The sequence below is a fragment of the Homarus americanus genome, unplaced genomic scaffold (assembly GCF_018991925.1).
Source record: "Homarus americanus isolate GMGI-L3 unplaced genomic scaffold, GMGI_Hamer_2.0 scaffold31037, whole genome shotgun sequence".
Lineage (NCBI taxonomy): Eukaryota > Metazoa > Arthropoda > Malacostraca > Decapoda > Nephropidae > Homarus > Homarus americanus.
The window spans coordinates 2,866,542-2,892,342 of NW_024722227.1; the positions used below are offsets into that span (position 1 = coordinate 2,866,542).

The 25,801-nt window shown below is 37.6% G+C and overlaps 1 protein-coding gene across 1 annotated transcript in view; it reads right to left on the reverse strand.

The window, feature by feature from the left end:
- The window catches only part of LOC121862290 (brefeldin A-inhibited guanine nucleotide-exchange protein 1-like), a 101,705-nt gene that overhangs the window by 55,137 nt on the left and 20,767 nt on the right, over positions 1–25,801 (reverse strand). Inside the window, 12 exon segments of the mRNA XM_042360422.1 lie at positions 1,092–1,243; positions 2,830–2,980; positions 3,632–3,722; positions 4,008–4,165; positions 6,886–7,045; positions 7,798–8,011; positions 11,319–11,497; positions 14,377–14,546; positions 15,238–15,472; positions 19,430–19,569; positions 21,828–22,108; positions 24,632–24,791. Coding sequence (XP_042216356.1) covers positions 1,092–1,243; positions 2,830–2,980; positions 3,632–3,722; positions 4,008–4,165; positions 6,886–7,045; positions 7,798–8,011; positions 11,319–11,497; positions 14,377–14,546; positions 15,238–15,472; positions 19,430–19,569; positions 21,828–22,108; positions 24,632–24,791 — 2,091 coding nt within the window.

The following is a 25,801-nucleotide window of genomic DNA, read 5'->3' on the forward strand; positions in this document are numbered from 1 at the left end:
AATGTCAATTATATTATCCTAAATTTAGTTTGAGGTATTATTTATTACTATACCTTAAAATCTAGTGGTTTTCCCCCAAACATTTGTCAGAGAGGGAAAAGCCAGGAGTGTGAGAAGAGGGGGAGGGAGTTGAATCCATTATTTGAATGGACATTAACTTGGCGACTGTATTTCTCTATTTCTCTTAAGTATTAATTGTGTGCATGTACCATCATAAAATTAAGATGTTATTTTTACTAGAACATAGGCATTGTGTGGGAAAAAGTGGAGTTTGGGGGTCAGCCGGTCTCTATTTCATTTAATCCCATATGTTATGTTGTTCACTTTACGCATTTCTCGCTTTACGCGGGCCTCCGTGGGTTCAATTGACCGCGTAAAGTGAGGCTTCACTGTAATGCTTTTTAAGGTTAATTATTTCATTATTAGGGTTCCTAACTCAGCAGATAACTTGAAAAATTCACACTCAGCCAGCCTCTGAGATTTTGAACTAAATTCCTGTAGGAGGCATCAGGGGGGCCCCTTATGGGCTGGGGGCCCTAGGCGGCTGCCTGGTCTGCCTATGCCTAAAGCCGGCCCAGTTTATATGAAATACTGTACCTAAAATATAGAACAAAAATATTTTTGTAAAAAATCATACTGTAAAAATAAGATTTTTTTTTACTCATATATTTGTATTCCAATATAATAAAGACATAGCTTTGGGAATGATTTTCCGAGGGGCAAATTTTTCGGAAAATTCTGAGAAAATTTTCCCAATACCCGGAAAATTCCGAGGATGGGGGATTTTTTTTTCTGGGTTTGAGAAATGAAAATCAGGCACATTTTCTGGAAATTCTGAGAAAATTTTTCTGTTACCCGGAAAATTCCGGGAATGAGGGTTATTTTTCCGGGTTCGAGAGATGATATATTGTAATGGTCAATTTCTCGAACTTCCGAGAAAATTTTTCCATTACCCGGAAAATTCCAGGGATGGGGGATTTTTTTCCGGCTTTGAGAGTCGTCTCGTTACCCGAAAATCTCTCATTCTCAGAAGTGTTCTGCATCAATTGTTCCGGCTAATGGGGATATCACTATACAGTACAGGTATTTACCTTAAACATTGGCCGAACGTGCTCGACATGAGTTGCGAGAGTGAAGGTAGCATCAACATGTGAGGCAGCTTCCATTAAGGACTTTGCTGTTAATGATATGGTTTCCATTTCTAAATTGAACAGGGTCTTGCGTTTCTTTTCATTGGCAACAGCTGAAAAATATTCAAGATTAAACTTTTGTTATCACTATGAGGTAAAGATATAGAGAACTGATCTTGAAATCCCATTTTATAACTAAAAACTTGACTGGCTGACTCAAATATTAAAACTACAGTACTAAGTCTATGGGGTTAAAACTCGGGAAATCCCCTAACATTATTAGCTACCGGTAACTATTCTAATAACAACTACACCTTCTAGACATAATTAATGCCGTTAAAAAAGATTCTGTAAGAACCTGCATGCAAGGACACATGGGTATACTGTATGTCACATCAACGGTACAAACCTCGCCCATCACTTACTGGTTGTAGCCTGACATTAGCACCAGCCAAATCCTTATTCTATCTTTAGGAGAAGGAAAGACAAAGGAGTCAACCACTACAATCTTGGGTTTTAAAAAGGGATTTCAGAACCATTCCTCTATCTTTAATGAAAGTAATTATACTAAGTAATTTATTAACCATATTTACTGGTGCATAAGAGAGATCATAATTTTACAAGTACTGTATTATTTAAGAGAAAAAATTTGGTGATTAAACAGTACTTTAACAACGGCATTCCCAAAATTTATCAAAGGGTTCCATTCCTGAAGAAAAAAACTTTCAGAAATTCAATTTAAATCAGTGCATATTTTTCCATAAAGTGGGTCTCATAGGCATGAATGCCCATTAGGGGCAGTGTGGATACAGCACACAGTATACTAAGCCTTCAGTACACAAGGAGGCAGCATGGCCGGTACTGCACTTGACACACTCACTTCCCCAAGTTGTACACTTGGGTACCCATTTACAGTTGGGTGAACTGGGAGTGTCCAGAAATTGTACCACTGACCCCAGAAACAGGAGGCAAGCGCTGTAACTGTCGCACTCCACTTTTTTTGAGCCACCCCAGGTTTCCCATTTATGCGAGATGATTTCCCTCCAATTCATGGTGCGTGAATGTTCAGTCACTTACACATTTATAAACACATTATTATTCACTTTATCATTACAGTATATTACAACAGTCACTCCCACACATCACCATAATCACCCTTACAACACCTAGAGCTATATGAACACAATATAATTATATTAATACAAATAAATATAAACAAGGAAAATCAAGGCACTGTCTTGGGCCATTTATTCAAACAAACAATAATTATTTAATCAAACAATAATCATTTATGAACACTACTTCAGGCAAATGTCTTGCAATTAACAAGACGATGCCGGGATATAAACAAACACAAGCTAACTTACTCTGGTGCTAAGGTGGACCTACTTAAGAAATTCTTTACTTTTAAAAATAATTTATGAAATGGATTTTTTTCTATTTAAATTATATATATATATATATATATATATATATATATATATATATATATATATATATATATATATATATATATATATATATATATATATATATATATATATATATATATATATCTTTCCATTAAAAAATGCTTGCATGGTACTTGCAACATATCCTTGACTACAGTACTTTCCTTTAATCACAATTTCTACTATGTAGTTATATCTACAGTAAATGATCTTCCCACACATGTAATCATTGTGTGGGCCAAAGTTACCTTGTTTTCCCAATTTAGTGGAAGTGGCCTTCATTTTGATTTCATTGCCAGCAATTTCATCATAGATACTGGAGAGGTATTCCGCTGGAAGGTCTTTAGAGTCATTGATGCCTCGGTTCATTTTGATATACTGTTCCTTTGTCATTTTATGCTGCAGGGAATAATATTCATTAGTTACATATGGAAAAATTTTTAAGTTATGAATCACATTTACTGTCAGATGCTGATGTGCCAATAGCATTATTCTCAGCTGTATAAAGCATTGACAAAATAGAATGTTTAGTCATAAAGTCATTTCTCTTACACAGTTAAATAGTACTCTATACTTCTGATGGGCCTGTATCATTAATACCCAAAGGTGTCTGGCTAACCACAGCTTATGTGTAAAAAGCTGTTGCAGGATATTAATTTGAGAATGCCTGTTCGCCCACACTCTCCTTGCCAGTTTAATTACTCTTCCTCATAAAAAAGAAGTCTGAGGTGTGTCTTTTTCCCATCATATATTGTCAATTATATGAGTTTGTTCACACTTGCCAACCTTGATGACATCAGCCCTCACCCTTATGAAGGAAAGATTTGAGGCTTCTGGGCATGTTACTGCAAGAAGAGTAAATGGGTGACAATAAATGTAGAGATAGTCTTGTGTTAGCTCTTGGTGCATCAACCCTACAATAAAGTGAGTAAGGCCTAGCTACAGTAAAAAAAAAAAAAAAAAAAAATATATATATATATATATATATCTAGAATAACCAAGGAATCAAATATGGAGAAAATAGGTACTGATATAAAAGTAAATAATTACCTTGACCTGCATGCTGTGTAAGTCTGTAGTAAGCATAATAATGGAGTATGCCAGTACATATGCTGTATCTGCACTTGCAAACAATCCAACACTGTAAACAAAATATATATTTATGAATGGACTTCACTAAAGATTTTACAATAACTATAAAAAATGTCTCATTCATAGATCAGATAAAAGATAATGTACAGTAAATTCATAAAGTTTTCAGAAATTATATCCTGTATTTTTAAGTAGCACTATAGACTCCATCATAAATTTCCTTTAAGTGTACCTCTTTAGATAATAATCACTAATAAAAAACAAATAAAGATAGGTACCAGAATACCAAATAAGATATTGCGTTCTAGATACAGTAAATAGACGGCTAACTTACTTGGCATTACATTCACAGTATCTTGATGCAAACTTCTCCATTAAACGATCAATTTTCTGTGCCTCTCCAGGTAATCTAAAACCTTCCAAGAACATACGCAAAGCAGGTACAAAATCACGGTCATGAAAATCCATTTGATCAATGTATGAACACATTGTCTGAAAATACAACAAAAATATTATAGATTACAAGCAATATCCATATACAGTACTGTACTATATAATTCAAGTGGTAAAAAGATTAAATAGTGCAGTCTTAAGAAAGGAGTAAATATTATGAAAGATTCTGCATGGCCTATCTTACAGGTAAACCATGATTTAAGATGCTACGGGTTATGAAAATTCACTGTTACGAAAAAACAAAACAATGTCCTACACTTTGATTTATGAACAAAATCCCTAAAGTTCTGTTTTTCCTTCTACTTTTGTAATTTTTTCCACATATTAATGAAAATATGCTACACTGATCCAGTTTTTAATATTTAACTTGAGTAACTGTACTGTATATACAGTACTCGTATATAAACCAATCTTTTTATACAGTAGTTCGACCCCCGATTCTTTGGTAATTTTTTCTTCATACAGTATATCTCTAATATAATTCAACCCTAGCTTTTGAGAAATACTTGGCATAATCAAAGACATAATTTGTAACAAGACACCAGATTCACACCAATTTGTCTTGGCCATGACCACCACAACAGCTGAGACTATGCAGCGTTACCAACTCTAAGACTGAATTCCCACCAGTTACCAACTCCTATGAGGAATAAGATAAAATAATACAGGGTATATACAGTACCCAAAAATGTGAGGAATAAATAAAAATAATACACTTATCCCCCCATGAATATGGGGGGATACGTTCTTGGAAATCATTGCAAATTATGAATGTGCCAATAGAGTACTGAATTTAATACCTTATGGAAAAAATAGGGTATGGTACCATGGCTACCAAGGTTATCATATTTGTCACAATATTTTGGATTAGAAATGATAAATGTTTCAGAGATAATATCAGAAATCTTCAATAACCAGAATTGAGAATGTGCTCTGGAATTTTTCCAGAAAAAAATATCTTGTTTTCTAGTATGGAGAAACCTTTTCCAATACACATGTTGCGTTACATGTGAATACATGCTGCCCGAGTAATGTCCCCCTCACCACCCACACATCTTTCCCATCAGGCAGCTGTGCCAAGGGAGGTTGTAATTGGCTGCTTCAGGCTGACTCGTACAATGGTTTTAAATTAGAAAATTTAGACTTAGGTAAAAGACAGGTAAACACTAGTATGGAAATAGAGTCGTGGATGAGTGGAACAAGTTACCAAACATCATCATTAACTCGAACACGCTGGATAGCTTCAAACATAGGTTGGATGGACATAATGAGCGATAAGGGTTTGGTGTAAACAGGGCTGCCTAGTATGGGCCAATAGGCCCACTGCAGTTTCCTCCATTCTTATGTTCATATATTTTTGTTAACACAACCAGCTTATGTGACTGTTAAACAGTTAAAACACACTAATATTTCCTCTAAACACACTAGTTCGTCAATGCCACTATTTCTGAAGCTCATACACCAGCTATCATTTCCAAATTTACTCAGCAAATCTACAAGTTCTTCAATCTCGCTCTCACTCTGATTCCCACAATATTTTACTAGGTAGTCAAGGCATCACTACTGCAGTGAGGAATCTTTCTGCGCAACGCGTCACTGGCGAAGGGAGGAACCAATATGGGGAAGGAAAAGTTGCAACAAGTTACAATAAATCACTCAAGAAGAAATCAGGAGCCAAACTTAAAAATTACCGCATCGAAAAATTTTGATTACAGGTATATAGATGATCACTATCATGTGGGACGAAAGGTGCTCATCAGCTACTTTTTATCTCGTTGTTTAGAGGGTTAAGCTGTCATAATGATTGCATTAACTCTATTTTAATGTCCAAAACAATCATTGTATAGAAATATAAAGATGGTATAAATTTTATTTAAATACAGGTACTCCTCGACTTACGACCAACCAGACATACGACCGCCGCAGTCGTATAAAATATTTTTAAATTAGGTTTTTCGAGTATCGACGCTAGTGATCGCACTGCGTACCGACAAAATATTCGTTTGTAATTCCCTTTAAAATGGCTGGCAAGCGTAAAAGTGAGTTCTCGTGGTGCTGAGAAGAAAAAGAGACACCCATTTTAGATTTTCTATGTATTATTTTCGCATTTTCGACCAATTCGACTTACGACCTGGTCGTCGGTCCCTAACCCTGTCGTAAGTCGAGGACTGACTGTACAATATATCATTAAAACATGAGCATGAACAGTCAAGAACACAGTAACTAGGGAACTCTCAAACAGAAACACAGATTCTTCTACTATCAGACTGGTGCAACACAACTTTGAGAGTTTAATCTGTAACAGAAACTAAACCCCATTTTATCCTACTTAACTCAAGGTTTCTTCAATCACCGGTGTTTTCATGAACCTAACTCGTGAATATCAAGGGTTTACTGAACCACAAGTGTGATGCAATAATTGCTCCATTACTGCGATTCACAGGTAAGGACCAAGGAAATAGAAGGATGGGGTGAATCAAAGTTACTGAAAGTGAAAGGAAGCAGCAAAGTATGTGAATGACAGAAGAGCATTGTAACCTGTGGTTTATGGGGAAGTTAAATCAGAATAAAGGAATGTAGGCAAATGAAAGAATCTATTTTGCTTTTGAAACTGCCCATACAACAGATTAGGGGCAAAAGACTTGCAAGAGTAACACGAGGAAACTAAGATACCAGTTTATAATAGGCATACATTTTATATACTAAATAGATATGTACAGGGTACCTGTATATTGTGCATTGCATTAAAATAAACCCACCTCTTTGTTAATTGGATCTGGATCACCCAAGAAGTCTCCAACTTGTGTTTTATCTACTCTATCATCATCATGAAAGAATTTGGCAATATCCTCTGGAGTTGGTCCTAAAAGCCCCTGAGCCTGGAGGAAAGCGAGGCCCCGCCGAGGTTTTCGATTGAACCTGTCGAAACACAAAATAAGAATGTTCTAGACTCATTTTTGTGCCATCATGCTATCCAAAATGAAACAAAATATTTCCTGCCAAGATATACAGTAAATAATTTTAAAACATCTACCTATCTGGCACTGGGCAGGCTTAATGCAAAAGAGGAAAAAATTAATTATCAACGTGAAAAAAAAAAAAAATAGGAAGCTAAGAGGATGCAGTGATGATGAAATGAATGACTGCTATACTATTGAAAGAAAAAAAAGTAAATTAGATGTCCTGGTTCTCATTAAAATAAGTTGAATTATAAATGAAGAATGTGCTAAAGAGATGTGAGAGAAGTAGAGTCAATAGTATACTGCATCTGGGGTAAATTAAATTCTCTGGTGTATCAAATGGATGAAAGTGTGTTAGATGGTACATGTATTAACATCTGAAGTATATTTCAGCTAAGAGATTAATGGACAATATTGGTGATTTGGGGCGATCTAGAGGGGTCATGTTAGAAAAACCCTGAAAATTTTAACTTGGCGTGCACAGAGAAGTGATATGAAGCATTGCCAATCGAAGGATGTATCTGTACTTTTGTGATTAAATAAACTGTTTGTCAATATCAATATCAAAACTAGTCTTATGCCACTCCATCTTTTCTCCACTACTTATAAGATTCTTGTAACCCTTATTCTACCCTACACAAAAGTGGAAGAAGAATAAAATTAATTAAAAAAAATAAATTATAAATACAAAAAATAATAGGAAGAACTTACATCTCAATGCCTTGCTCCCAAATTTCTTTTTTGTGTTTGAGAGACTGAAACTGTTCTGGGTTATCCACCCCAACTGTTGAAGTAGTGGTGTTAGTGGACGAGGACTGTAGAGAACTAATAGAGTTGTGAGATCCATGCCGAGCCAGAGAAGTTCGACTTTCTTCTAATGAATGGTTCACTTCTGTTTCATCCGACTCTTTCTTCTTTTCTTGGCCTGAGGATTCAAGTAAGAAACTGCAGATTTGAAAATATATCTAAAAGTGTCAATTTTTAATACTGCATCTATTGTGGTGTTTAAAGTATAATTTCAGTATGTCATTACATGTACTGAAAATATAATGTGAAGAATGGCATACTGTATATCATCCACAGAATGAAAAATCTCAAAATACAGTACTGTACTCTGTACTAACAATACAGTAACAAATATCCCCAGAGATCAAAATGTTCAAAGCAATCATAAGTTACTACGAGTATACAGAGAGTATCTGTAAGTTTTTAATCTTACCAGATGCATGATATGGGGTTTTACTAAGCTGGGTTCCATTCAAGGGATTTTATAGATAGAACAACTACAGTAAGTCCTCATTTAACGTTGCCCCCAATAACGTTGTTTCATTATAATGTCGCTACTCTTTAGATGCCAATAATTCGATTAACGTCCCGACGACTCAATATAACGTCGTTTTTAGCGTTATCATGGACTACTTTTTACGGCGCATCACCCTCTCTCATCTTGCCGCGTTACCTCTCACTCGCAGAACGTCACACAGCGTCCCTAAGCGTCGTCAGTCTTTGTTAGGCTTCCACAGCATTCGTGTGCGTTTAAGTGTTTTTGATCTTAATACTGTACTCTAACAAATTGAAATGGCTTCCAAGCACCCATCAAGTGCTACTGATGCTAATGTTGTGAATAAACAAAGACCATTAGCCTTGCTACGAAAATGGAGGTTTTATACCATTTTGAAAATGGGGAACGTGCGGTGGACATAGCTGCTGCTCTAGGTCTAACTCCCACAACAGTGTGTATCATCCAGACCAACACGGACAAGATGAAGGCTAGTGCTGGAAGTGGTACTTCTCTGAGTGCAACAAAGATAAGTCGTGCTCGAAGTTCCGTTATGGAAAAGATGCTGGCAATGTGGATGGAGGACCAGAATCAACGCAATGCCCCTGTGATCCTTAAGGTTATCCAGCATAAAGCAAAATCCTTGTTTGACGACTTAAAGGCAGTAGAGGATGAAGGATCGAAGGATGAGACCTTTACGGCCAGCTGAGGATGGTTTCAACGTTTTAAGAATCGTTTTAACTTTCATAACCTTAAGATGACTGGTGAAGCTGTTAGTTCAGATACGGTTGCTGCCGAGACATTCCAGCCTGAATTCAAAAACATTATCGAGGAAGGAGGCTACTCAGCGAAGCAAGTCTTTATTGTGGATGAGACTGGTCTCTTTTGGAAGAGGATGCCAGAAAGAACCTATATCTGAAAGGAAGAAAAAAAGAGCATCAGGTTTAAAAGTGGCAAAAGACCGCCTGACGCTGCTGCTTGGCGCGAATGCTGCTGGCGACTTCAAGCTGAGCTAATTTCTTTCGCTGTCAACCCATGGCCCTGAAAGGTTACTCTAAGGATCACCTTCCTGTCATTTACAAGGCAAATAAGAAGGCACGGATAACCAGCGCCATATTTAGCCAGTGGTTAAACGTGTACGCCGTCCCTGCAATGAAGGAATACCGTGCCAAGGAGAACCTTAACTTCAAAATTCTTCGTCCTTGACAATGCTCCAGCTCATCCTCCCAATATCGACGACTTACTTGACAATGTTCAAGTTGTCTTCCTGCCTCCCAACATGACAGCACTGATGCAGCCTATGGACTAAGGTGTCATCGCCACATTCAAGGTGTATTATTTACGGCCGGCGTACCATGGACCAACTGCTAAAGGCTACTGATGGAGAAAATAAACCTACAATCTGAGAATATTGGCGCAGCTTCAGCATTCTTCATGCAATCAACAACATTGGCAAGGCATGGGAAGAAGTTTCAGAAAGTTGCCTGAATGGTGTGTGGCGTAAATTGTGGCCCGAGTGCGTCAACAGTTTTACGGGATTCAAGGACTTAGTCCCAGCAGTGAATAGGGATATCCTCAGCTTAGCTAGACAGGCAGGCTTTCATGAGTTGGAATCAGTGGATATTGAGCAAGTCCTGGCATCACATACAGAAGAGCTTACTAATTAAGATCTGCAACAACTAACAGAACACAGTCCCGTTGAAGATGACGAAGAAATAACACAACGAACGCTAACTACCAAGAGGATGGCAAAAGCGTTCAACATGATCCAGCAAGGAATGCAAATCTTCATTGATGACGACCCAAACAGAGAATGTAGCTCAAAGATTGTACGCAACATTGATGACAATCTTGGTTGTTACAATGAGATCTACAAGGAGAAGAAGAAGAGGAGCATTGAGCAGTCAACACTAGATTCTTTTTATTGTCGCCAGAAGGCGGCAGCAGCAGCAGCAGCAGCAGCATCATCTTCACAACAGCCTGCAAGCGAGGAGGAGCAAACAGCAGCCGAGGAACCCCAGTCAGAGAGGGAGGAGGAGGCACCCGCTGAGTCTCAGTGACTCGCCACCCTCCTCGGCTCCCGCCCTCATCCTCCTCCTCCGCTTCTGCTATCCTCCTCCACTTCCGCCATCCTCCTCCTCCGCTTCCACCACCCTCCTCCGCTCCAATACCCACCACACACTAGCTCCACCACCTCCAACCACCAGTGAGTACAATACAAAATGATTTAGTTATATATTGGATATATATACTATTTTCTATGAAAATGCCATTGAATTTCTGTATATGGACTGTATTTCATGGGGCAAAGGGAGGCTCAGGAACATAACTTGCGTATTTTATCTATTTCTTATGGGGAAAATTGATTCCGTTAACGTTGCAGTTTTCAGGAACGGAACCATGACATTAAGCGAAGACTTAATGTATTTGAATAGCATGAGGCTACCCGTGCCGAGCTAGTGACCTTAGTGGCTTGAAGCTTGATATGCAATTAATCTTTTTGTGTGACAGTAGTTTTAAACTGATTCATCTTAATTTAACCTTCTGACAGTAGCATTTTACTCAGATCCTCTTATCTGATTTTTTTTTCTCAGACCTGAGTTCACTCAAGTTTGCATATATCATCCTTCTTAGCTGCTCATGTTCCACTGCCACAAAACATCACACTGCACAGTTCTATGGCATATGTTAAAAGTTCCCAAGATTCTCAGTATCAATAATAGAATTAGACTCTGGACAAGGATGAATTCATATCTTTCCAAACAACAATACATCTACCATATTCTATCCATAAGTCACAAATGTCCATTAGTTATAAAAACTGAAGACAAATACTTAGTTTGTATATTAATTTTTATTATGATGCAAGCAAGCTAATTTGAGTAATGTATACAACTTTAACTGACCCTTGTTAAAAAAATATCTAAATTGAAAATAGATCATTTTCTCTTACTTAGATTAGAGAGCGTGTTTGGATTAACATAAAGATCCTTGGACCATTCCACCATGCATTTGAGGGTGGAAACAAGGCACTCAAGTCCTTTGATCCTCATGCTGCGTTCTTGTAGTGGTGTAGAACCAAACTCCCCTGGCTGCCCACCCTGAGCTATTTTGCTTAGATCATTCACCAATCTGTGAAAAATAAAAAGTAGGACTGCATGATAAAAGCATAATTCCTCACTACCAATCTCTATAAAACACTGCTATATGCTTCAGAAGTCATTCCAAATATTCAACACAGATTTTATTTGTGCTCCTAATTGCAAGGCATTTTTCTCTCCAACCTGTATTTATAATAAACTAAGCAACTAGTATCGAATGGATTACTGAATTATACAGATCTAAATTAAACTTTAAACCAAATTTCTTACAAATCTGATATATAGTGGTTCCTTAGCTCATATTCCTGACCAGAAAGGTCGATTAATTTCCCTCATTGTATAACTGGGGTCAAAAGTTCTCTCCCTCCCAAAATGAAGCAGAATTGACCCTAAATGAGATAAAAGCAGCACAACCGCACAAGACGCAACCCAGTATTATTAAGTTTGGAGACTCATTCCCGTGACTCAGTTTCACCACGGGGAGCAAACTTTTGTCTGCGACTGTATATAATACCTTGTGCACTCACAAATAAAGAAGGGCAAATAAGCCACTAGCTGCTGAATGTTAAGAATTGGGAGATATAGTACAGTAGAAGTCCACAGGTCTAAAGGTTTACATAACCCAATTATGCATACAATTAAACTGTAAGAGCTCACTTGCATATCCAGGATTCTTGGTCTTTTCAGTTTTATTGTTTATGAAACTTTAAACATCAGGGCTACTCCTTTTTGTCTTTTGACTAGCTAAGCTTTCATGCAACAGGCCAAATCCATGTTGTCCAGCCAATTAAGAGACAGGAATGGAAGATTGGGGACAAACCTTCATCACATCCCTTTGACAGTCCACTTCATTCCAGAGATGTGTGTCCTTGCCAATAGTGCCTGTCCTTTCATTTTGTTTCTATAAAAAATTTATTGGTGTTCTAGTTCACTATTTTGGCCCCCAAGCAGGGGGCTCAGTGGTGGTACCAATTTTTCTCTCAGCATTAATGCACACTTAATCAGTTTCCTGTATAAAACTTTCTCATCCTTTGGTCATTAACCAAGGAGACCTATTAATATAAAAATCTTTATTCAGGATTTTACTACGTATACTGTACTAGGGTAGGCGGATAGTCTTTGATTATCTCAGGGAGTTGCGACCATGCATTGGTCCAGCTGTTCCCACCCAGTGGGTTGGCATTACGAAAGTATCCAGCCAAAAAACTGCTTCAACATGCTGATGGCAACCGGGTCACCAGACCTGTGCTCATCACCTGGTCTTTGCTACATTTTCTGGGTTGGTGCCCTGGGTTTGCAGTTGTGAGTGGGAGCAGCATCAGCATCTCCCTAAACTTCATCCAGCCACTTAAAACTCTTGTAACAGAGCAGACTTCAGCACTCCCAATGGCATTAATTATGTCACCCAAATAACAGAACTCACTGACACAGTCTAGGGATATATATACCTAATGTTGAGCTTCTCTAGCCTTGCTGTGGGCACATGGGTACCTGCACATACAGAACACTTAATGTCAACAATATCCTGCAGTCTGCCATCTTCTCCACTACATCTTTTGTGTACCCACATTCCACATTACTGAGTTGCTGCCAAAACCTTCCTTACAGACAGCACATATGTCTCTCACCCACACCACCAATCATTACTTTTGTTTTTGCGACATTCACTGCCTCCTTAATACTATCTGTTTTCAGAATTAAGTCACCAGTTTACAACAACTCCTAGAGCGGGTCAGCCTCCAGCAACAATATAAACAGAAATCGGCTAAAGTCATACCCTTGGTGGATCCCTACTTTCATTTCAAATTTCTCACTCATCTCTGTTTACTCTCAAAGAGGTTTGAGTCCTCACCGAATCCCATAACCACTCAAACAAGGTACTCGACCACTCCTAGTTTCCTCATTGCCCACTGCACTACTTCACATGATACCCCGTCAAATGTCTTCTGCAAGTCTACAAATAAGAAATAAAATTTTCTTTTCTTCCCTAGATATGTCTTTTGTAGCTGCCTGGCTATAAATATTGCCTCTGTAGTCCCCCAGTCTGGCATAAATCCAAACGGCATTTTTTTTTACTCCTCCCTATCAATTTATCACTCACTCTCTCTCTTCCTACAACTTTCATAACCTGATCTAGCAGCTTCAGGTCCAAGTAGATGCCACATTCAAATGCATAACCGTGAATAGTTAAAAGGGTAACCTTTTAAATATTCACGGTCAATCTCTTCCTCCAGTTATGCAGAACAGTGCATTTCATCATGATTGCATTAGTCAATTTGGTCACCATTGACATGCCACATCACCTGATGATTTCAGCATTTCAACTACTATCCCTGAGCTTCCAGCTGCCTTTCCATTCTTCACCTTGTCATTTGTTTTCTTCACACATCTCTTTCAATCCTTGGGCCTCCCTTTACTAGTTCTGCTACTCCAAGGCTGTCCGTCACCATGGTCATTTCTCACACACTGCTCCCCAACATCCTTGTTTCTACCCACTATTTGTCTGGCTATTCTGAATACCTCAACTCTTGCATCTGTACTCAGCAGAACATCCTTTACTTTGGCCTAGCATCTTACTACACTATCACTCTCACTGTTAATGGATGTTTCCAGTCTTCTTAACTCAGTGATGATTATTTAAAGAGTGAGGCCTCAACTGTCAAGGTTGTTTTCAGTGTTTTAATTTCAGAGTTTTATCTCTGTTAATTAGGTTACATAAAATTAGGTTAGCTTGGGTGATGTTTAGTTCTATAAAGCTAGGAAGAAGTTGATTAGATAAGGTTAGCTTTTATGTCATGCAGTAATATCTGCTTTCTATCTTTTTTCATTTTACTACAGAATTTTGGATTTAGGAAAAACATTTTGTTGCATGGGCTGGGAGGACAGAAATAAATAGGATGTAATTAATACCTTTCAAAGACATTAGCAGCATTGAGATCACAATCATAGTTGACATATATGTCCACCACTGACTGGGCGTCGGCACAAATCCGTGTTAGTGCCTGGATCACCATCCACTTGTGCTGAAAACTGGAACTACCTGCTTCAAGGATATTAAGAAATATCTCCTTGAAAAATACCTGAAAAAAAACCCTGTATTAATGTTTATGGCATTACCTGTATGAGGGCTCAAAAAGCACTGTAAATACCAAGGAAAGTGAGTAATCTAAGGCAAAAGTAGGGGTTCATTGAGGGTCTGCCATGAGTCCCCTCTCTTTATCATGGTGCTAGAGGCATTACAACAGGAATTTAGGAATGGTCTGCCCTGAGAGTTGTTGTAAGCTGATTACTGTACTTAAGTGTTGACAGAAGATAGTACAAAAGAGGTAAAGGAGAAGTGAAGAAATGGAGGGATAGAATAGTCAAAGGGCTCGAGAGTAAAAGTGACCAAAATAAAAGTCCACTATTGATTGATGGTGCAAGTGTCTGTATAAAAAAAAAAAAAAGTGTTGGCATTAATTCAGTAATGTACTGTACAGTGAATGTGGAAAGTGTGTACACAAGAGGTGCTGTAGTGAAAATGGCAGACTGTAGGGAAATGCTGATTTTAAGTGTTCCGTGTGCACAGGTATTCAAATGGCCTTAGTAGGATGTTGGAAACTCTACATTGGGAATATATTTCTGGGCTGTGTTGACGAATTTTGCTCCCAGAGTGACATAATCAGTGATGTAGGTGATGTTGAAGCTAGCTCAATTACTACATAAAAATTAAATTTTACTGTATTTTCACCAAATGTGAAGCTTATATATATTTTTTTAAATATCACTTACCTCAATCTGCATTTTGAGATGAGCCTTAAAGTTTGACAACAGAGCAACAAAAATGGCAAGTGAGAGATGAAACACCTCTGGGATTGGAGAAACACCATTTTTGCTAAGTGCTACACATAGGTACTGTTTGATAGCCGTGATGAAGGTATCATTGGAACGAAAAACTCGGCCTGCATTCTGTACAATCGAAAGCAGCATCTCTAAAGACAGAATCTTCGATCGAAGTTCATGCGATCTGTACAATACAAGAAAAAACAGCAGTCAGATAGTGACAAATAAGTTGGCAGGGTACAGTAGAACGTAGATATAATGCTAGATACGTTCCAAGAGAGGTCGCTTTAAACCGAATTCGCACTAAATCGAAGTGTTGTTTCAATGGAATAATTTAATTTGGTTCTTGAGAGAAACACAAAATACTAAAAAGACTGAGGGTCTACCCAGATGCACCTCAGTCCATCTCCTAGAATAAACAAAACATTGTGTTTTGTAGTATTATGTTAAAAGAAACACTCATAAATCAACACAGCTAAAATTATGGGATGCAAAATGGTCTGTTTACTGGCTGGGAAGATGGAGGGGGGAGGGGGGAGGGGGGGTGAGGTGATATGTTTGACAGTTGATGCCAAGGTCTAGTGCTTATTTATTTACCTGTCCTTAAGAGTGACTATGTTTTTCTCTTATAAAATGTCGCTAAACTGACCTGGGAAAATATAATTAACATAGCTGGAATTCTTATAAGATAGTGATTAATTTGAATATAAACATGCTCTAGTTTGCATTAGACATACAGTAAAAATTTTTGGTTTAATTACAAATGGCTAAAAATTTTATCTTTTGTGCAAAATATATGATGTTTACAGTCTCTCCTAGACTTACGACAGGGTTCCGGACCGACGACCAGGTCGTAAGTCAAAAAGGTGAAAATAATACATAGAAAATCTAAAATAGGTGTCTCTTTTTCTTCTCAGCACCATGAGAACTCTCACTTTTATGCTTGCCAGCCATCTTAAAAGGAATTACAAACAAAAATTTTGTCAGTGCACAGCGCAATCACTAATGTTGGTACTCAAAAATACGTAATTTTAAAAATATTTTATACGACTGCGGCAGTCGTATGTCTGGGTGGTCATAAGTCGAGTAGGTCGTTAATCGAGGAGTACCTGTATATTCAATTTATTCGCTGTCTTGCAAGGATTCTAGCAATGCAAATTATATTCTCCTAACTTTAGTCTGTGATATTATATAAGATAAAAACTTAAGCCTACTGTATAACCACCAAACCCTGGCTGGGAGGGGGGAAGGGGGGGGGGAGGTGACAGTGACATGTTTGACAGTTGGCGCCAAAAGTCTAGTAAAGTATTTATTTGTTTATTTATGTCCTTTAGATTGAGTTTTTGTTTTTTGTTTATAAAATGTCACAGATGTGACGGAGGAGAGTATAATTTACATTGCTGGAATACTCATACGATAGTGATTAATTTGAATATAATCATGCTATAGTTTGCATTAGACAAAAATTTTAGTAATCAATTAGTACATGTATAGTACACCTTTGCCCCTAGGACAGTGTAGCATGCCCAGAGAAACATTAGGCACAAATTTTAAAATATGATGTGCCAGATTGACTTGCGCAAAATAGGAAAGATTCGCTTAAAATTAAAACATTGTCCTTAATTGTGGGTGTTGCTTTAAATCAATAATCTTAAATTGAATCTCTTTAAATCGACATTCTACTGTACAACATTTAATAATTATAATATGTAATAAGAAAATTATTAGAAATAAATATAAGGCCCATTCGTACTACAGAAACTTGTCCACTGACATGAATGATCTCATCACACAATTAACACACATTAACACACACTTTCAAACCTTTTTCTTTTTAAACCTTAAATGATAGTGAATTTTTACATAACTATTTGTTCTGACAGAGAAAAACCAAGGATTTTAAAAAAGGGGTAAAATTATAAGATTTTCTAATGAAAAAGAAGAGATTTGCTTGTTGAATACCTGTACAGTGGTGCAATCAGATTTGCCATACGCCTCACGAGAGCCACAAAAAATTGGATGGAAGATACTGTATTATGTATGTGACCAGGGTGAGAGGTAAGGGAGGGTCAAGGCGCTGCAATGTGCACCAGCTTTGAACCTGTTTTTATTAATGATTTATTATTATACAGTATAGTCTAGATTTACGCGGATTTGGTTTACACGGCACCTTGCCAGAATAAAAATTTTATGTTACGAGGTTCATTCCATCATTTACGCGGGAAGCGGAGCCTGGAGGGTGCGCATTAGGTCGCTCTTACGTTATCGCTGACGTCATATGACGTATCGGACTGTGATTGGGCCACGCATCCTTACCTCCCTCCGCTGCTAGCTGTGATTGGTCTAATGTAACATGACGTGCCCTGCCACCAGAGGGAAGAAGTCGCTGACCTAGCCGGGCCAGTCACATTGTTCTCAGTCTCTGCGTATACAGTTCTCTCCTGTGCCCGCTATTCCCCTCACAATGGCTTCCGCTGGACCCCCACCACCCCCGAGAAACCTTGAACTACCTGGACCAAGCCATGGTTATGTGAAGGAAGTCATCGAGTTGGCGGAGAAAATCAAGCTCATCCTTGACAAAGACACAGTCAAGCATCGGTATGAAGTGTCTAATAGCCTTCTGTCGAAATTTATGGAGCCGTATGTCCAGATGTATGACGACAACATCAATGCTAGTCGTCAACGTAGTATTACGGACTTCTTCGCCCGCAACCCACCACAACCACAGCCAGCCCAAGTCAGTGATAGTGACAGTGAGGATATGAACTTTGAGGGGTTTGTCAGGGAGGCCCTGCAAACCTCTGTGAATAGTGATAGTGATTCACCGGAGGGCCACTAATCTGCCCTCTGCCTCGGAACCAGCCGCCATCCACGTGTGCCGACCCATCTCTTCTACTAACGTGTTAAACACCTTTATATTTGTACAGCAGTGTAGTTTTTTATTTAGATATTATGTGTGTGTCAATACCATCATAAAATTATGATGTTATTTTTACTACAAGGTACGTATTGTGTCGGAAAAAGTGGAGTTTGGGGGTTGGCCCAGTCTCTATTTCAATTAATCCCATATGATCTGTTATTTCGTTTACGCGATTCTCGTTTTACGCGGACCTCCACGGGTTCAATTGACTGCGTTAATCAAAACTATACTGTATTCTCATATGATCAGCCTCTTAAGGGGTATGATTCATCATAATCATTACACCAACTACAATAATAAAAGATAATATAATACAGTTTATTATTTGTAATTTAACCTAAGAATAAAAGGTTAAGCTGTATCGGGAGGTATCACTTTCTTGGGGCATGAGGCACACACACATATTTTCAGCCTTCGGGCTACCTTGTTATCCTAATAAACACACACATTCACTCTTGCTGCTGTAAAAGATGTGTTCTGCTATGGTACGCCCCTTCCACAACAAAGAGCCTAATCTGGTTTACCCTACTGCTTCATGTAAACCACCATCACTCATCAGTATCCAATCCTCTTCAATCATTCATGCAGACTGTTGCTTCCTAAATCTCCAGCTCCCTGACTTTTAGTGCAATCTTTTCACCTCCTTTGTGTCCCCCTCTGCTTCCTACTATACACTCATTACATCAATCTCTATCTTTTCACTTCTACCAATATAGTCATACCACTTAAGCAGATCCTGACAATTCCTGCTCTTTCACATCTCCTTTTATTTGCCCTGATACTAAGCTTCCCAGCATTATACATGGCAACTACTGTACAGGATAGTTTAAATGCTTGGATGAAATTGTCTACTTGATGGAAGAGAGTGGATCTTCCTGAGAAGAAAAAGGATTTTTCAGCTGGAAGCCTAGTCCTCCTACAGAATATCACTAAAGATCTAACCCCTGGAAATCTTGACTGAAAATCCTGATTTCTCTTTATTCACTAAAAATACAGCTTTAGTTAGATCTTAACTCAATTTTTGTAATTTTTCCCTAACTGCCCTTTGAGACAGCCCCAAATACACCAAACAGAAAATGCTTTTATTTATATATAAAGACAGCAAAATTCCCTTTGTCTTAAACATTCTAACTGTGACCCTAAAAATTTGGCAAAGATTCTCAAAAGAATTGTGGTTGGAACTCATAATGGGCTGAAAAGAATATGAGGATTTCAACTTACTTTGGGTCAGGGGAATCAGGCAAGGGCTTCATGGAGAGTTTACAGAGGGAGCGAAACACTAGGAATGCATCTTTTTGTAGCGTGTGAGACAGTTTTGCTGTCATGGCAGTATCACCTTCTGTCATAGTGTTTATACTTTCCTGTAAAACATATGAGAGGATCATTAAATAACAATGAAACAGTTTCATCTTACTCAATTTAATTAGATAGTAAACTTACATTAACCAATGGTGTCATAAAATACTAAGCCACTGTTTTTATGTCTCAAAATAAACTTCCAGTCTAGGCAGAAAGGCTATACAGTAGTCACTGAATCCTAAAAAGCAATCTATTCCTAAATCATATTTAGAAAAGGATTTTTACAAAGTGTCATCAAAATTATATCTATACGAGAGCTTATCACATTAACATGATTTATATTTAGTTACCCCAAAACCTCTGTTGTAGGCAATTCTCACTGATTTGACAGCCATCCATTTAACTGTCCCTATATTGATCATATATATTATTTAATTCATTTACATCACTAAATTCATTGTTAACATCATATAATTACACAATTCTGTTTGCACCATAGTGAGGCCTTCACTCCCACCTTCCCCCATCCCTTAATCCATCCTCTCCAAATGAAAATAAACACCTGCACAGATCCACAGACATCTGGATGCAGATTATCAATTCCTGCTGAGAAAAATATAGAAGATTTATAAAACAAATCTATTTTCTAGACGGGAGATCATAGCAAGGCACCTCTTGCCATAGAGGCTGCTGTCTGAAACTAAAACCAAGACTTACCTTCTAAGACCTTTAGAAACTAAGACCAAGATTACTTATAGTTTTAGCATCATTATAACTTTTGACTTCCATAGAAAAATTTCCTGAACTTGATGGTTAATGTGTACAATCTGTGGGATGCTAGGTCGGTTGAGGGCAGCAGGCTATGTACAGTATTGAGCAATTTTTCTCATTTTCATAGTTTTCTTTATATTTCCATGATGTACAATTCTTGCTTGTGTTTAATAGGAAAATAAACCTTTTAACCATTGCTTGGTGAATTTTAGGGGGTCTCTGGTCCCTAACCCCGTATATTGTATTGAATTACAATAATACAGGTAATTTTATATTTTAATATTTACTTAACAACATTCTCAGTCTCCCGAAATAACCTGGGTATATTGCCAATCTGTGTTTTTGTGCTCATTGACTTGCACATTCTCAACCTACTTCCCATCATCTTAAACAAAGTGTTCCATATAGCCATATTCAATTAATTCTCCTTCGGTATTCCTTGTTCCAAAATGTTATTCACCACACATACCTTCTTGACCAGATGTGTGTTAACAAATATGGCTGTTTAGGAGTGACTGCAACTGTTGAGCCTGGAACCCCTTTTATAGCCTGTTTGAGCTGCATTGTACCTGTTCAGTAGTGTAACATCGCAGTTTCACAGTCCTCAGCTTTTGGGTAGTTGGATCATCATAGTTTCCTCCTACCTACTGTACATAGCTTTCAATTAAAATGGGAGAGATTCTATCTCTAGTTTTCTTGTTTTGCTAGATTTCTTTATTATAGCTAAGAACCACAATTGGAGGGTTCCTGGGGGTCTATCTGCGAGGTTGTTTACACAGTACACGAGTCCCACATGTAAAAATTATGAATACTCAATTACAGGCGCTTGTAAAAAGTTCAATACTGTACACATATTTTTTTTCTATTAAGATTTTTTAATCCATGTTTTATTTCTCACAGTCTGTAAGATCAAACATTTCTCTATCTTTATTCCAAGACGTACAAAGCTGACTACAGTGATATCCCCATTAGCCGGAACAATTGGTGCAGAGCACTTCCGGGAATGAGAGATTTCCAGGTAACGAGACGACTCTCTCATAGCCGGAAAACAAAATCCCTCATCCCCGGAATTTTCAGGGTAATGGAAAAATGTTCTTGGAAGTTCCAGAAATTGAGCATTACATCATCTCTCGGACCCAGAAAAAATCCCTCATTCCTGGAATTTCTGCAAAGTGTGCCTGATTTTCATCTCTCAAACCCAGGAAAATTTTTCTCTGAATTTTCCAAAAAATGTGCCCCTTGTAAAATTTTAATTCTGGCTATCGGAGAGTTACAGTCGAGACAGATTCTGGCTAACGGAGATATTACTACATTTGAAGTTCTCACTCACTTGGTGCTTGAGGGCCTCTACTGTCATGCAAGATGAAACTAGCTATGTTGTGATTGAAAAAATAATAATAGTATATTAAATGGCAGCAATATAGCTTATTGTAACTAAAATACAGTCACTAGCAATCTTACCAATTTACACTAATCCTTAAATATGTTATAGAATACAATGAGAGCAGTGACATAAAAATATATAAAAATAAGGGAAATGAATACAAACTTGTGAGGGCACTCTGGTGATGGATGTTGGAGTAAGAGGAGGGTTAGAAGCCACAGAATCACTTCGGTGGTCTGTAGACAATGGTGATGTATCTTCCTGACCTATGTCCTCTTGAGGTACACATGGAGTAGACACACTACTGTCATCAGCTTCTGGGGAACATGACTCAGGTGGATCTGGTATAGTTGTATTTAATGTTTCTAAGTTACTAACTTCTTTTACATTAACACTTTCACTGTCAAAACAACCATTCTTCAAAATAGTTTCCTCTGTTGATACAACTGTGGAAGAAAACAACAAGATAAACCATACAGGAATGAGAATAAGAGTAGGAAGACATTTTAAAAGAATTTGTTGAATAACTTTTAATAACATACATTTGTTAGATATATGAATGGAAGAACCATTAGAAAAGGATAAAAGGTAAAATGAGAAAAAAAACACTGAATTGAAACATCAAGTACAAAAGCTAAACATACTCTTCATCATATCACCTTCTATATGAAGACTATATACTGTGAACCAGTAAAATTTCAAATCTCTAACAACATTGCTCCACTCAAAAATGTTTTGTGATAATTAAGCAAAAAACTGTAGAAACCTACAGAGGGGATGGAAATGGTGCAGGAGAGATGTGCAAGAAAATGGAAGGACTTCTCCTGAAATCCCAGTTTGCACATACCCATCACAGTTAATAGGTTAGGAACCAAAGAACCCCAATCCAAGGTGACCAGGCCTAATCTGAAGACCAAGCAACCTTGGAGCAACGCAGTATGGACCAATTATTTGCAAATTAGATACCAGAAGAAATTGTGAATTGTCAAATTACAAATTATAGTTTAATTGATTTAAATGGAAATAATTAGTTTGGTTCCAGAGGCCAAGAAACATTCATAAACTGTTCCAAAACTGCTTCAATATACACTAACCATCATACATAATACATAAAATACAGTAACACATAGATATTGCACAAAAAGTGGTTCTTTATTACATAAACAGCCCCTTCCCTTCTCATAATTTCTTGTGGGTTATGCCAATACACCAATATAGAGACAGGCAGGTGCTGGGCTGGCTGTGGCCACACTATGTCATCACAGAACCAGGAATTTAATACCACACAATAACTCATCAGGGAATTATGGTGAAATTGCATGTTGTATTATTGAGCTCTGGGGTGTGTGATCCTCTTGGAAATGGGGCCTCAGTCCATCACCCAACCATCCTTGCTTCCCACAAACAAATCACCTACTACTTTTCATTTTTTTTTCATAGTTTTATACAGTATTACATTTTCTTTATTTTTATTTCTAAGTCATATTGGAACAATGAAGTGATATTTATATTTTCTTTATTTCCAAGACAAATTAAGGTTAGGGTGCTGCTGGCAGTACCCCCCATGCGGGGTTAAATCGAGAAAAAAATTATATATATAAAAAAAAAAAAAAAATGGCGGGAAAATAGGCGGACGTTCTGGAACGTCACCCGGGGCGCACTAGTCGGACGTTATGGAATGTCACCCGGGGCCTAAGGGTTAAAGCAACAAATTATTTTCACAATTTTCTTGGTTTCTTATATAAACAAACACTGCGGCAGTTGGTACTTGGCTGCGAATTATGAATATTTGACCGCAGATTTAAAAAAAAGAGGTACAGTAGTAATACAGGTACCTGTACCAACAAATTTAAAAATGAGAATTTGTTTTGTGAATTATAAAGACTCCACTGTACTACTCCATAACCCCAGGGCATGGGTGGAGTGGACTTACTCAAGACCAGAAATAAAAATCTTTTAAATAGATAACAATGTCAATTTGTATAGGAACTCATTCTGAAGGATTCAGTTTAGGTAAAAATGCTTGGATTATTCTCCCATTTTACTTCAAAGTTAACTGTGAGTAACTTGATCGACAGGATTCATTTTGGATAAAAGCTACTGGAAAATTCTCAATATCTTTGAAACAAATTTCAAAATTTCACTTCTAAAATAAAGGTAGCTCCTAAAATCATCTTATGGTAGATTTTAGATGCAAGCCTGTTGATTCCCTAAATTGCCTATCAACTAGTATTGGTTATCCTGTCCTACAAGATAAATGCACCTGGTCAATTGGAACATCAGTTATGGTTGGATAACCACTGCCAAGTTCACTTTAGTAAACTTATGCACAGAGATGGTCATCCTTAACACACTAGTAAATTACCACTCCCATATGCAAAAAGCTTTGTGTAAAAGGTTGTAAGACTAAAATAAGAATAATCAACACTTGTTCATCAAAACTACCAGCTAGACCATTTGTACTGCTTTGCCTTTAGTAAGATCTCGTACTGTAACTGTTTGAGAGACCACTAATTTATTCCCAAATACACTTAAAATAAATGTCAGGTGTCTTCATCTTACCTCTACCCTTATAGAGATAATAGGAACAACATGATACCCAGAAACTTGGGAGGTGCACAGAGATGGTGTGATTCAAATGATATACTGTAGAAGTAAACTTGAGGACTGTGAAAAAAAATTTTGATGAGGGAATGACTGTGTTCTCTAAGGCTGGGGAAACCAGCGAGAGATTGGCCAGTGGAAGCCATGTTTCAGTGGTCTTTCTGTCAAGTATGACAATTAACAATTACCTTGGAAATCCTTTTCCTTTACAACATGCAGTAATTGCAACTTTCTGTTGGAAAGATAAACCTTTGTTTTCTCACCACTTTACTCAAACTTAATGTGGAGGGCATAAGAACCTAGTTAACATATTACAGGACCAATCACATAGTTTGTATCATAAGGAACACAGCAGGAGCTCCTACCTGTGACTGCCTCAATCACAATATCATTAACTAGTTCTGTGGCAATTTGATGTGAGGTTAGGTGACATGGTGGTGGTGGCTCCAAAATTATCGCTGATCCATTTGGTATTGGCATTGATACATTTTCATCGGTAATATCTTGTACCCCATTACACGAAGTCTGTAAATATAAAATTTAATCATTTATAATTTATAATTCCTAATTTTTTCATTTCAAGCATTAATTAGGGCAATTATTCAAATAACAATTCAGGCATATAATTATCTTATCTGATGTACATTAATTTTGGGATACAATCTGGATAAAAAAAAAACCTAATAAAGCATCAAGATTTTCATTAGAAAAACTTATTTCTCTACATTTGACAAAGCTTTCCAATTCAAAACACAGTATAAATCTCTACAATTCACGATTATGATACAGGTATATAATTATATACCGTAACAGAGATGCCCAGTCATAAAGTAACCTTACTTTACTCAAGTAACTTTCTGGAGGATTTAACCCCTTGTGTATGGCTTCCCTTTGAGATGAATAAAATAATATTGTTCTGTATTGACCAAATTAAATTTAAAATTGGTATTTTATGTGATGAAGTACTTAAAAGTATTTACATTTTTGGTACTTTTACTTGAATAACTTTTCAAATTAAGTAATACACTTTTACTTTGTTAATTTTGTACAAGTTATCTCAATACATTTGGAAGTACAGTAAACCTTTGCTATTCTTGATTTCGACTATTTGTGGTAAGCAGATGGAGGCTAGCTTACAAGCCTCTCTCACAGAGCAACAAGTCACCCCCACGCACCAGCAACATCTCCTCTCCCTTTGTTTGCACTCAACCATTGCAGCATCTCTTGTGTTGTACTCAAAACATTAGTGTTTCTGTGTGAAATGACCCCTAAAAGACTGCCTAGTGTCAGTGCTAATGATGCTAGTCGAGTGAAACGTTTAGAGACCTAAAAGCCAAGAGGAAAAGACTACCAATCACGATGTTTATCAAGAAAGAACCAGCTGCTCGCCCAGCTGATTCGTCTCCCTCACCTACTCAGTCAGCTGCTGCCGCCGCTCCACCACCCACCTCCCTACCACCCACCCCTCCACCAACCACCACTGCATCACCCTCTTCCAACAGTGATCCTGATGATCTCCCTATGCCTCAGTAACC